The 12,208-nt window shown below is 47.1% G+C and overlaps 4 protein-coding genes across 4 annotated transcripts; 1 reads left to right on the plus strand and 3 right to left on the minus strand.

Moving 5' to 3' along the window:
• Positions 1-1,653: 1,653 nt before the first annotated feature.
• Positions 1,654-4,353, minus strand: SPPG_02869 (uncharacterized protein). The gene is made up of 3 exons (XM_016751157.1): positions 4,083-4,353; positions 2,739-4,002; positions 1,654-2,682 (listed from the first exon to the last, which is right to left on the minus strand). Exons 1-2 carry the CDS (start codon positions 4,129-4,131, stop codon positions 3,398-3,400), a joined length of 654 nt encoding a protein of 217 aa, XP_016610441.1. The 5' UTR covers positions 4,132-4,353; the 3' UTR covers positions 1,654-2,682; positions 2,739-3,397.
• A 684-nt stretch (positions 4,354-5,037) lies between these two features.
• On the minus strand, positions 5,038-6,609 carry SPPG_02870 (uncharacterized protein). The gene has a single exon (XM_016751158.1). The coding sequence runs from the start codon at positions 6,022-6,024 to the stop codon at positions 5,296-5,298; it is 729 nt and encodes a 242-aa protein (XP_016610442.1). The 5' UTR covers positions 6,025-6,609; the 3' UTR covers positions 5,038-5,295.
• Positions 6,610-7,390: 781 nt separating this feature from the next.
• On the plus strand, positions 7,391-9,954 carry SPPG_02871 (uncharacterized protein). The gene is made up of 4 exons (XM_016751159.1): positions 7,391-7,551; positions 7,617-8,152; positions 8,282-8,509; positions 8,590-9,954. Exons 2-4 carry the CDS (start codon positions 8,095-8,097, stop codon positions 9,687-9,689), a joined length of 1,386 nt encoding a protein of 461 aa, XP_016610443.1. The 5' UTR covers positions 7,391-7,551; positions 7,617-8,094; the 3' UTR covers positions 9,690-9,954.
• On the minus strand, positions 9,735-11,709 carry SPPG_02872 (uncharacterized protein). Its single transcript, XM_016751160.1, has 4 exons — positions 10,576-11,709; positions 10,495-10,504; positions 10,174-10,432; positions 9,735-10,111 (listed from the first exon to the last, which is right to left on the minus strand). The coding sequence occupies exons 1-4, from the start codon at positions 11,642-11,644 to the stop codon at positions 9,848-9,850; spliced, it is 1,602 nt and encodes a 533-aa protein (XP_016610444.1). The 5' UTR covers positions 11,645-11,709; the 3' UTR covers positions 9,735-9,847.
• Between the last annotated feature and the right edge of the window lie 499 nt (positions 11,710-12,208).

Genomic DNA, 12,208 nt, shown 5'->3' on the forward strand with positions numbered 1-12,208 from the left:
CCGTCGTCGTTGAGCCAATCAGAATACGTCCATGCGAACGGCTGTCGTCATTCAAGAAGGTTCGTTCAAGTGATATCCTTCTTTGAGCCAATCAGAATGCAAAAACGTAAGCGCTTCCATCATAAAAGAATCCAAAGGAGAAGGAAAAGAACGCGTTCGTAGTGTGAAATTGGGCAATATTACCTTCTCCGTGTTCTTTTAATTGGCCCCCCTCGGGCCATCTGCTGCGCGTAACGCGTTTCCGCTGGGGGAATGGGGAATTATGGGGGGGATTCCCCCCAAGCATAAAAGGACGACCCATTCCCGCATCCCCCGGCTCTTTTTCCTTTGTATCCCTCTTCGTGCCCCTACCGACTTTCACTCCTCAGACACGTCTGTTGGGTGGTATTGGATGTTTTGTCTCGTACAATCATCTTAAATGCATGTGACTTTCCTGGGTGATTTAGCGATCCACGGCGTCGTGCCAGCAACGTTGTGGTGAGCGGTCATTTGGGGGGTTGGGTCGAGCGACACCCTGAGTCGACAACAGTGAGCTTGGTTCCGTATGCTCCTGTGCAACCCGGCTAGGTCCCGGAGCTGAGGGCCCCGCTTCGTGCCGCGTTCTCTAATAAGACCACCTACGAGGAACCTTGTGGGTAACAACGGGCAGGTGCTCGGTCAAAGTCTTCCGACCGCAAGCGAGGTTGACGCAACCCTTGGGGTGTTGCTCTTGGGGCATTCAAGGGAAAGAGCAACACGGCCTACACGACAACGACGACATCGCGAAAATGGCAACGGGGCGGTACGCGGACCCCCATCGTTTCGGAACGCTAGGTTCGGCTTCTGTCGGGCTCATCCGGAGCGAGCGAAGGCGAGGGTCGCACGGGTCCCCTGTTCCTTGAGTTCAGGATGGCCGCGTGCTCCCGATCAACGCATTGTGCTGCGTCGAGGAGCGGCACAGCGATGCCCGCGTCCTGTCACGCCCGTTCTGGTGAGGATCTTGGTTTTCTATTCGACCTTGTCTTGTATCTCTTCTGATCACTTTTTTTTTCATAGGGCCGACTTATCTGACCAGTCCTGGTAAGCATCTTGCTTTCTCTTTTCTTTTTTTACTTCATTCATACTAATCATTCTTTTGCTTTTATAGTCGGAGCGACACCAATGGGCCGCCCCATCCAGGCGCTAAACTGGTAGCTGTGTATTCGGACCAAGGCCGAGGATTCCGCGGTCTCCGTTTCTCTCCGGTGTACGTCGGTGGCGATGAGTGAGCGTGCTTAACCTGGCTCCTGAGCATCAAAGCCGGTCGTGGTGTAATCCGGGCAGCGGGTTGAACCGGTTCTCGGTCAACTTGGTTGATACTGGGGGCTATACGGTCAGGTGGGCTAGCTGCAAAGTGAGCAGCTAGCCAAATCCTTCCCGGGTGGGCACTTGCGCTTGAGCCTGATCAACTCAGGCGCAAGCGGCTCACCGAATATTGGTTGGTGCGAGGGCTTGTGTTGGTTGTTGGCTTGTTGGTTCTGAGGGCGTCACTGTACATACTTGGTTGGTGCGAGGGCTTGTGTTGGTTGTTGGCTTTTGAGCTGCGAACTTGGTGATCCCAAGGTCCTGGCTAGCGAGGTTCAATTCCTTGCTTTCTTGTAAATACTTGTTGGTCGTTGGCTTGTGTTGGTTGTTGGCTTGTGTTGGTTGTTGGCTTGTGTTGGTTCTGAGGGCTTCACTGTACATATTTGGTTGGTCGTTGGCTTGTGTTGGTGCGAGGGCTTGTGTTGGGTGCTGGCTTGTGAGCTGCGAACTTGGCGATCCCAAGGTCCTGGCTAGTGAGGTTCAACTCCTTACACCCGGCGTTGTGGGGTCCGATCCCCCATTTCGCCACTGCTACATACAAAAACACAGAGGAGTGCCAAATTGGTTGGCTTTAGGGGTTCGACTCCCCGCTTCCTTTTTTATAATCTGCTCGAGACTCTTACGACGACGACGACGACGAAATGCAAAACTCGAACTCTTACGGCGAGCAAGTCTCGAATCAGTCGATCTGGCGATGCCGGAAAAGTCTTCGCAACAGCGATTTTGGTCAGCGGCAAGAGATTGAAAACGGCGACGATCAAGAAGAGCAGATGGTCCATCTACTTTGCTTCAGTGCCAGTTTCGAGTATTTCACGACAGCTGAAAGGAACGTGAGGTTCAAGCATTTCGCTCAAGCATTTCGAAACGACGTAGAATTCTCGGCTACGACCATCTTGGAGAACAATGGAGAGTACTAAAAACGCAGTTGAAGCAGTTGGCTCGTACACGTTTCAAACTGGCATTGTGGAAAGGCAAACTGTCTACGACAACTCTAAAAGGACGAGGTGTTCAAGCATTTCGAAAGTGAAATAACGCGCATTTGCTACGACAACTTTCAAGGTCCGACGTGGAAAGTCCTTCATATCGCTCAAGTGTTTTCGTCAGTTGCATATCCGTCAGTGGCATATCCAACGGCAATTGTGAAGACGGGAAGGTTGGAGCAAGTAGATAGTGGCATATCTGGGTCAAACGGAACACTCTTTGCATTTCAAATGATTGATATGCAAGGACGGTTCACCAAAGCATGTCGAAGTACAAGCATTTCGAACCGACATTGCAAACAATTGCTACGACATCAAAGGACGGTCCAAGTATTTTCATATCGGCCAGGCGCTTCAACGGTTGCAAAATACCGCTAGTCTACAAATAATTATCAAGGACGTACGATCGGAAGCAAAATCACAACATCAGCTCACCTTCAGTACCGATAACCGAGCCATTTTTTGTTCCGCAACGAAATCATGTACAAAAAGAGGGAGTAAGGTCTACCTAGTACTTTCCGATAGCATCGCTGAGACGGACGTTCAAGCATGTTAAAGTGGTAACCGGTATTTTGTTGACAAGAACTCTCGACGTCGGAGATTTTCATGCGTTTCGAAAGGTGACATGTGCGGACGGATAGTGTTCATGCTGGCATTCTTATGTCGGCTCGATAACCCGGCTATGATCGTGCTAGGCTGGTTCAAAAGGTTGCATTTTTGTAACTTTATATAGCGACGAACCCTACATGGCGCTGAGGATAAAAGCGTTGATCGTCAGTTGTCGAGGGTTTTGTGGGAAAAGAGGTGGTAAATGGTATCTTGAAAGTCTACGACTTTGCTTGTCATTGGAAGCAATTGGCGAGTAATAAAAATATAATTTGGCAAAGGTGGGCGGACAGTCAATAGATGGTAACAGATTATCATAATACAAATATACAAACAGATCGACCCCGACAAAGTCATAACAACTACCATATTTTTTTTTCATCATTCCGCTACAAGTTTGCTCAGAATGAGTCCAACTAGGACATACAAAAAACTGCCATAAGGGGAATCTACACATATACAATACAAAAAAAAAAAATCCAAAATGTTCATAGACCGATAACGATCATCAGAGTCGTGAGTCCAGCGACAGCCAATCCTGTCATCAAAGACGTTCCAACACGGTCAACCGAGGACTTTGAGCCAGGTGCAGGTGTCTGCGTCGAGCCCGGGGTCGTCGTTGCGGAGGTAGATGGTGGTTGGGGTGTACCGGTAGGTACCGACGCTGGAGGATTCAGACTAATAGGATCATTCAAGCCTCGTTCGACGACTTTAAATTCCCGAAGGGAGACGGTCCAGTAGTTCCATTGTCCATCCGGTAATTTGACATCTCCTCTCGCAGCGAATTTCCAGGTCGCATTAGGCTTCAAGAGTGCGTCCACTTGTTCTTTGGTCGTACCGGGTGCGGCTCCTACTGTCCAGTTTGCGCCAAAGCGGGTTGCACTGCCAATGTCTGGGATGTGTTCCGCGAGGCCAATGTCGGTGTAGAGGGTTTGGAGGGCAGAAGTGGCTTGATTGGGTGTAGGAGGAGGGCCGTAGGTTAGGTAGAATTTGTGTGTCGGAACTGGGTCCATGATGCCAAAATCGATAGCGATGAGATAGTTGGTGCCAATGGTATACTGGTCTTCAGCGAGGAAGACTGGATCGGCTTTGGCTGAAAAATAATGTGCCCCAGTGTCAAAGAGCAGCTTCAAAAACCGTCCAAGGACACGCACCCATTGAGACGAAACATACCCAGCGGTGTAGCTAGCAACGCCATCGCTACCAGGATTGAGTAATGCATGGTATCGGAAATGTGTTGCGAAAGAGTAGGGTACTGGTGAATGCAGCAGTCACAACAAAAAACAGGTCAATGAGGCAGGCCCGTCCTCAAGCTCAAAAACGGTTTGCTTTTTGTAGAAGGAATTTCCTTTTCACTTGGCCTTGTAACCAGTTCTGATTTGAATACGAAAATTGCGCCTCGCCCCCCAAAATCTCACAATATCGCAAAATCCCATTTTTGCAATCTTGATCGGCTTTATGGATTAGACCCAAAAAGAAAACGCTTATCACTTTTTTTTCTTTCTTCCATTGTTGCGCGGGGGCGGGGGGAACCCCCGAGTCAATCTCAACCCACCCCAACAACTGAATTCCCTGATCATCCATCGAACTTTTGCTCAACAGCCCTTTTGGCACACCTTTCACACTTGCACACTCTGCAATGTGACTATGCCGCCCCATTTTGTCCATTTTAGGCAGTATATAACGCGCAGTTTATCACACTGTTGAAAGCGCAGACGGTTGGACGGGGGTTGCTGTGGGCTGTGTGCGATGCTTTGTGACGTTTTCCTTGATCAGCTCTTGTTCGAGGTCAGCCGCACGATTGGCTTTTGATCGCTGCTGTTGTTTCTTTCTGGTAATGCGAACGGGGGTGGGTATTCGAGCAATTGCCCACACTCTGTGGCCCCGCTGTAGGTGTCTCTTGTCTCCCAACTTTTTGGGATCGGTCATGAATCAGACGTAATATCAATATGGTTTGGCGGAATCAAACATTGCAAAATACCGTCGGGTCATTTCAAAACCTATCAAAGCAAACAAGTCGTTTTTTTTTTCAGACCCATTGTCACTGATAGTCACAAGAGTTGAACACAACCATGGACGCCAAGTGATGCATTACCATAACATGTTTACAAAAACATTTTTATGAAAACAAGGTCTGCAAGAGTCTACCTTTGTCATCTATTCCGCAGATTCTTATATTTGATACTCGGATTACATCTTGTAATGTACCGCATCGAACCCGATACGTATATATAAGTCCATAGATGCCATGTCGAATAAAAAAAACAAAAAAGTTTTGAAATGAAGAGGAAAAGATCCAAATCCCGAAAAGCTTTCATTATCCCAAAAAGACGTCCAACCAGAGTTATGATATTATACTACAACTACTCGAGAAGGCAAACATGTTTCATTCATGTTTTGTTTGAACGCCTTTTGTTTTCTCCATTTCCCTACACGATGCTTCAATCCGTTTAAACCTGTCATCTATGCCCAAGGCCTCCACATCTGCCACAACAGCGTCGACGGGTCCATTCGCGAGGATAGCCCGCATCCATCGCTCATCATCGCCAGTGTAGAGCCAATATAAAAGTTCAGGGAAGATGGAAGGACAGGTGACGCGGATGGAGAGGAGGGGGAAGGATGGCGAGGTGGTTGGTGATGGGTAGGTTTCAATACGAGGTTTACGGGTGGGAGTTGTTGAGAGGGATTGCCATTTGTATGGGATCGGACTTGGGGCTTTGGTTTTTTGGGTGGTGGGCGAGGAGGAGGAGGAGGAGGAGGAGGAGGAGGAAGGTTTGGACGCAAACATGGTTGTAAAGGCTTTGGATTGGGAAGTGAGGGCCAAATCGTGGATCCAGTAAAACTGATCCTGAGGGGTTACGGTGTCCCAAGTGGTCTTGTCGAGCTTGATATCGCACATTACTCGTAGGACGCAGGACGCATGATGAGGATTGTTGAATAGCTTGGGACCCATAGCGTGGATCTTGTCAACGATATACGAGATGGGGAGTGTCACGCCAGATTCCTCAATAGAAATGTACGAAAGAGTGTCGTCGGTCAATGAGGTGTCCTTGATTACGGGATCCTCCAATCGCTCGGCTTCGGATAAAGACTTGTGGTAGATGATGATGGGCATTCGCGCAAAAAAGGAATTGGGATATGCGGGCGGGCAAAAGGTGGGTCAATCAGGTTACTATTTTCAAAAGCGGGTATGTGGGTCAATTCGTTCGTTCTTCGTTCAAACTAGGTTCGTAAAGTGCGGAAGAAGAAGGAGGGGGGGAAACAAAAAGGTCCAAGTACATATATCTTGGTTTTTTTTAAAGCGGGAGAATTGGGAGGGCCGACCTTGGCACAACAATTAGGGTAATGCTTTGCAAATGAGAAAAGGCAAATTGCTGAGGGCTCAGGTTCTTGTTAAGTGCTATATAAGTGATTTCGTCACGTTGGGCACTTTTTTGTCCCCTATTCATGTACAAAGGAGACAGTCCTCAAATCAACTCAACCCATTGCAACAACATACACACACACACACACAAGCAACATACACACAACGGAGTCTCCTATTCAGTTTGAATAAATTCAAGGGCAAAGGTGTTTTTAAATAAAAGTAATGAAGCATATTAAAATAAAAAAGAAAAACACAATAGCATGGTGCAGAGAATGTATCAACAGAATAACAAGGGGCTCGGCGGAGGGCGTTTCCAAAGAATGTACCCAAAATCTTGGCTATTCACAGATACGAGTACAAAAAAAAGCAATTACCTAGCACCTAGGCAATTGGGATAATCAAAAGGTCTCCCATAGGAAATGTATCCGTTACCGCCAACACGAATAGCATAATGGGTATTATACTAGAATTACTAGAATTGTTGGATAGCTAAAAGTAATGGGTTTTGGAAAATAAAAAAACAAGGGGGGGCCACCTTTGGAGACACATTCACGCCTCTGTCGCCCGTTGCCCTTTTTCATGTCCTTTTGGGTGTTGTATGTGCCTTTTGAAAGCGTTGCGGGGGTGACAAATAAGAAAGGACGTTTATAGGCCCATTCCGGTCCTCGTTCACAAACTAAAGGGCACCCAGGTATCTTCCAGTTTGTTCTTCCGTTCAATTGCGGACAAAAGTAGGAATATTCAAACAAAATGAAAGGCGGGCCGGGCCTATCGTATAGTTTTGTTTCTTTCAACCAAAAACGGCATTTAGCTATTCACAACAAACGGTAGACGTTGGGGGGTAAGCTACGCGTTTTTCGAATACCTGACCCCCATATTCATTGGGCCTTCTTTGGGGACCCACATCGGCCCATGACGGAGGACGCCCAGGGCTTGACCTTGTTCCTTTAAATGAGGAACTCCCATCGCAAAAGAACCCTGCTCGGAAGTGGCTAGTGTTGAAGTCACCATACCAAAGAACAATAGAAAAAAAAAAGTACCAATAACAAAAACAAGGTTGTGCGCACATCTATGGTTAAAGTGAATGTTACTTTGTTTTTTTTTTTTTTGTATTGAAAGTATTCCATGGTCATTGTTTTTGTCCGTTCTTGGATTCATCGACTGTATATATTGGTAAATTGGGGATGTTTGTGTGTGGTGCCCATTGACTGTGTGTTTTTCCTTTGCCCGATCTTTTTGATGGTCAGCACCCAAATGCCAAAAGGTTTAACAACGGTAAGATTGACCAGCCAAACAAAAAAAAAAGGTTTCTGGCCATGTCTTACTTGGTTTATTGCCAGCATTTTTTATAGGAATTGGCCCAGCTTTTGTTTTCCTGATATCTGAAAACAATCAACAGCCCAGTCCAAAAAAGCCATATACAAAAACCGCAGCTCTTCCAGGACCAGTTACGGTGGAATACACACACCCAACTCGTAACTGATCAAACACACTTGTCCACCCAATGGCTCATCTGGAGTATGGTAATAGTAAATGGCTAAAAGAATAGGAAACCGACCAATGTAATCTAAATATAGGATACCACTCCAAGAGCCTCGCTGCCATATATAGAACATGACCAACATATCTGGATGTTAAATGGGGGCGCTGATTGTAAGGTTTTTGTGTGAGATATGACGAGCAACACACAAACCACAGGATACCGGTTTTTTTATTGTTGAATTGCTGACCACGCCGTTCAGGATTTTCGTAGTGTTTCCCTCCTCCCCCCTCGTGGTTGTATTTTCTTTTTGTTTTTTGTGGAGTATACGTTAATCGATGCGCGTTGGAGGACTTGCGTTAACGGTATTGGGATTCGCTGCATCATGTCGAGCAGGTAAGAAAACCAAATCACTATGCACACCAAAAAACCGATAAAAAACCATTTTCAAAAACAAAACTCATCGTCTTTAACAATACTCATCTTGTCCATTATATCCCTTCTTTTTTATGAAAAATATTATAGACTGTTGCTACACGAGCACACCCACAACAACCCAAGACCAATCTCTCGTCAACTTGACAGTCTACTGGTCCCAAGCCTCTTTAACGGCCTATCACTATAATGTCAAGGTCCAGTTCCCTGTATCCAATGTCATGAATGCTGCCCAACCGTTTCGGGCACCAGTTGGGACGGTGGTGTGCGAAAAGGAGGGTGAGAATGCTTGGGGGTGTACATCAAGGGATGCCAAAGGTGAGTTTTGTTTTGTTTTGAAAAAAAAAGTATGTGGAAATGTGGTTTTTTGAAAGGTTTGTTTTTTGGTTGGTTTATAGTGTTTTCAGCGCAATTCAATATGGCATTAACGGCGGCCCAAACGGGATCCCCATCAACAACCATAAGAATCGGAGACGAGAATGGAGAGTACACACTCTGTACACTCTCACCATGGTGTGAACTCCCTTCCGATAATACAAGCAACAATGATGATATCAATTACGGCCCATTCGGACACCACCCAAAATGGTTTGCCATTATTCTAGCAGGAGCCGGTGGACTCGCATTAGGTGCCATTGTATTCGGTGTCCTCTACTACCGAAACCATCGATCCCATATCGGGACAGAAGTCTCTCTCGCCCGACGACATGAAGAACAACATGGTCCGAGTCAAGAAGCGAAAATAAAACGAGTACCAACGGTCCGACAAGCGAGATCTGGTCGGGATTTTGCGGGGTCGGGTACCCTTTTGGGTGGATTGCCTGGGAATGAATCTACCGAGACGTTGATTTCTGGACGGGGGACTTTGGTGGGTGGTATGTTGTATCAAGCAAGTGTGGAACCGGTCAAAGGGGACGGATTGGAACGATCAAAAAGTATCCGATCGGTTCATGATACCCGATCCGTCGCCCATGATACGTCGTTGATGAGACAGAAATCAACTCGATCGGTACGAGATGGAATCATACCAATCCCATCATCCATACCACCACCACCACCACCACCACAACAGCCAACAACAACATCACCTGCACATGGACATAAAACATCTCGAACAGTTAAACGCCAAGGAACTATTCTCCATCCCGAAACGTTATTCGAACCCCCTTCACATCCATATCGAACACGATCGAAATCTATACGAGAACCACGACAAGTGCGCGAACCAGGACTGGATGGATATGTCACGGATAACACGCCAAGTAGAACCCGATCAAAATCGGCGCATAGAGAACAAGAACAGGGGTTCGTAGCCTCCGCTCGGCGTCGACGGTCAACCAAAACTCAACAAGGACAAGGTCGTATGGATGGACCTTGTGATGAAGGCTTGTCGCATGTTCCTAAACGAGACGCTAAATGGGAACCTAAATGGGAGAATGGGAGAACGAGAGCCTTGTCGAGAGCAGGACCGGTCCGCGAGACGGAACAGGGGTGGTAAAAACCTAAAGTTTTGCATAAAAACACAAGAAAAAGAAAGAAAGAGTATGGAAAAGTAGCAATAGACTGTTTTCTTTGATACAATTTTGAAAAAGATTGAATAGGGTGTACGTGAACAATACCAATTATCTCAACATTCTTGAACAACTGCACAAATCTTCAAACCAAAAAAGCCCCAACAAAAGCCCCAACACCCGCCCCAGTAACAGCTCCCAACCCCAACCCAACAGCACCCTCCTCAGCACTGCCAGCAATATCAACATGGGTATAACAAACCGGTGATGAAGAATCCAAGCCATGTTCAACAACACCAGAAGCAACAGATAGGAATGCAGCAGGGAATTGATGGCCTCGGTTGGTTTGTGTGGAGGCTTTGTCGTTGGCTTGGATGACGTCTTCGGTGGGCGATGAGGCGGAAATAAACTAGAAGAAGTGTTTTAAAAAAGATTTTGGTTGGGGGGGAAATGGGGGGGGGGGGGGAGTACCTCAAAATCTTCACGTCGCAAAGTCGATTTCTCAAACCCATCTCCAAAGACATGTCCTGCTCTACACAGTCGACCCGCAATATCCTCTTCACGTGCAGGGCCATTATCTAATGCGATGCCGTAGGGTCCTACAGCGCGTACGGCGTGCCCTGTGAGGGTTGCGACGGTGAAGAGGCGGGAAGAAGGGCGTTGGAGGGCGATGTCTTTGGCTTCGCAAAGGAGATCGGCCATGACCATTCGGCCTTCGGCGTCTGTGTTGCTAAGAGGGGGTGTTGGCATTTCTTTTAGGAAAATAAAAAAGAGGGGAGAGGAAAAGCTTACCCAACAAGAACTGTTATAAAAAAGATGAACCATTCAGAAACACAGCCGTAAATATCAAACACGAAAAGAATACGGGCATACCTCGAACACCATGTCTAGAAACAATAATCTCATCACTGACATACCCATCCGCTCCAACACTATTCCTCACAAACCCTAACGCACACCAAACACCAATATCCGGTCTCAAAGACGCAACAGTTTTCATAAACCCCGCACAAGCAGCCGCTCCACATTTATCTCTCGACATGCCGCGCATGATACCGCCGGCTTTAATGTCCAAACCCCCTGTATCGTACGTGACGCCCTTACCGACTAGAAAGAGGTTTTCACGGGCAGAGGGGGGTGAGTATGTGAGGTGGACGACTGCGGGGTGGTGGCGGGGGACGGAGAGGGAGGCGCGTGCGACGGCGTGGAGGAGGGGGTAAGATGTCCGAATGGTCTCCACGTCAGTGAGAACAGAAACTTGAACATCGGTCCCCTTGAAAACTTGTTGAATGTATTCAGCACATTTCAACGGCGTCATTCGTTCCGGGTCTGCACCGCCAATATCCTTTGCCACCCGTCTCCCCTCCTCAACAGCCACAGCAAACCGAATGGCTTCATGTACACCTTGATCCCCTTCAACACACACACCAATCTCATCAACCACTTCAGCCTCTTGTCCCATCTTGCTAAAATGTTCACGAGCCTGAAGAGGGACATAGGCCTCTGCCAAAACACCCAACAAAGCAACTTCCAAAAACCTCTTGAAATCCCTCTTGATCCTTTCAGAATTATTTAAAGGAGACGGGATATACAGGATGGGTTTCTTGATTCCCGCCGCTCGCGCACGAGCCAACCCTTTTCGAGCCGCATCCGCGAACCGACGCACATCATCCACATCACCGTGTATGGATCCCGTTGGGGAGAGTACGAGACGCGAGCCGGGGGCTGTTGGTGTCGTGTGGAATGTGACGGTTTTTTGAGCGGAGGCGTCTAGAGAGTGTATGGAAGTCATTAGCGATGCGAGGGGTTGGAGGATGGGACTGGATGCCCGCAGGGATGGGTCAGTGAACAGCACGACGAGACCGTCGTAGGTTGTGGTTTTGGCATTGAGGGCTTGGGTGAGGGGTTCACCGGTCAGAGGGACAAGACGAGGAATGCCCATTATGTTCGAGTATCTTACTGGCGATTGGCGAGTTTGAAAAAAAGAAAGGAAAATGGTTGAGCACGGTCAAAACCATGGGTGTTCATGATCGTAGGTTTACGTTGGAGTCTTGTTGGTATGGCAACAATATCATTCCTCTAATTTCGTCCACCAAGCAAAACACTTGTAAAGAATAAGAGATATGCATATCCAGCAAACGAAATAAGACTAAATCCATCACAGCATTGAAAGCATGAACGAATAGCCACTAGCACGTTAAAAAAGCCAAAAAAGCACTAGTTTCCATATTCGCCTTTTTATATCCCATCATATATACGCTCACGCAGGACAAGCATCCCTTCATGTAACCATCAAAACAAACGAAAAACATAAAGGACATGTAACCCATGGATAGTACATATGGACATTGGACGATGACTTTGCAAGTATTTAAATAAAGAAACACACAAATCTAGCAACCTCTGTATAATCCATCGGGATTGAGCTACCTATGAAGCCAATGAAAACATGAGCTCTTGACAGGAATCCTTCACCAAAGAAATACCATACCCCATTCATAACTAC

The sequence above is a fragment of the Spizellomyces punctatus genome, assembly GCF_000182565.1.
Source record: "Spizellomyces punctatus DAOM BR117 chromosome Unknown supercont1.4, whole genome shotgun sequence".
Lineage (NCBI taxonomy): Eukaryota > Fungi > Chytridiomycota > Chytridiomycetes > Spizellomycetales > Spizellomycetaceae > Spizellomyces > Spizellomyces punctatus.

What these genes read in the sequence shown, in the direction of transcription:
- SPPG_02869 (XM_016751157.1), bottom strand. Translation starts at nt 4,131, where the DNA reads ATGCATTACTCAATCCTGGTAGCGATGGCGTTGCTAGCTACACCGCTG. An exon ending in GTTGCTAGCTACACCGCTGG is followed by an intron (nt 4,003 to 4,082) that starts GTATGTTTCGTC and finishes ATTATTTTTCAG; the next exon opens with CCAAAGCCGATCCAGTCTTC.
- SPPG_02870 (XM_016751158.1), bottom strand. Translation starts at nt 6,024, where the DNA reads ATGCCCATCATCATCTACCACAAGTCTTTATCCGAAGCCGAGCGATTG.
- SPPG_02871 (XM_016751159.1), top strand. Translation starts at nt 8,095, where the DNA reads ATGCGCGTTGGAGGACTTGCGTTAACGGTATTGGGATTCGCTGCATCA. An exon ending in CGCTGCATCATGTCGAGCAG is followed by an intron (nt 8,153 to 8,281) that starts GTAAGAAAACCA and finishes AAAATATTATAG; the next exon opens with ACTGTTGCTACACGAGCACA. An exon ending in TACATCAAGGGATGCCAAAG is followed by an intron (nt 8,510 to 8,589) that starts GTGAGTTTTGTT and finishes GTTGGTTTATAG; the next exon opens with TGTTTTCAGCGCAATTCAAT.
- SPPG_02872 (XM_016751160.1), bottom strand. Translation starts at nt 11,644, where the DNA reads ATGGGCATTCCTCGTCTTGTCCCTCTGACCGGTGAACCCCTCACCCAA. An exon ending in TGCGACGTGAAGATTTTGAG is followed by an intron (nt 10,112 to 10,173) that starts GTACTCCCCCCC and finishes CACTTCTTCTAG; the next exon opens with TTTATTTCCGCCTCATCGCC.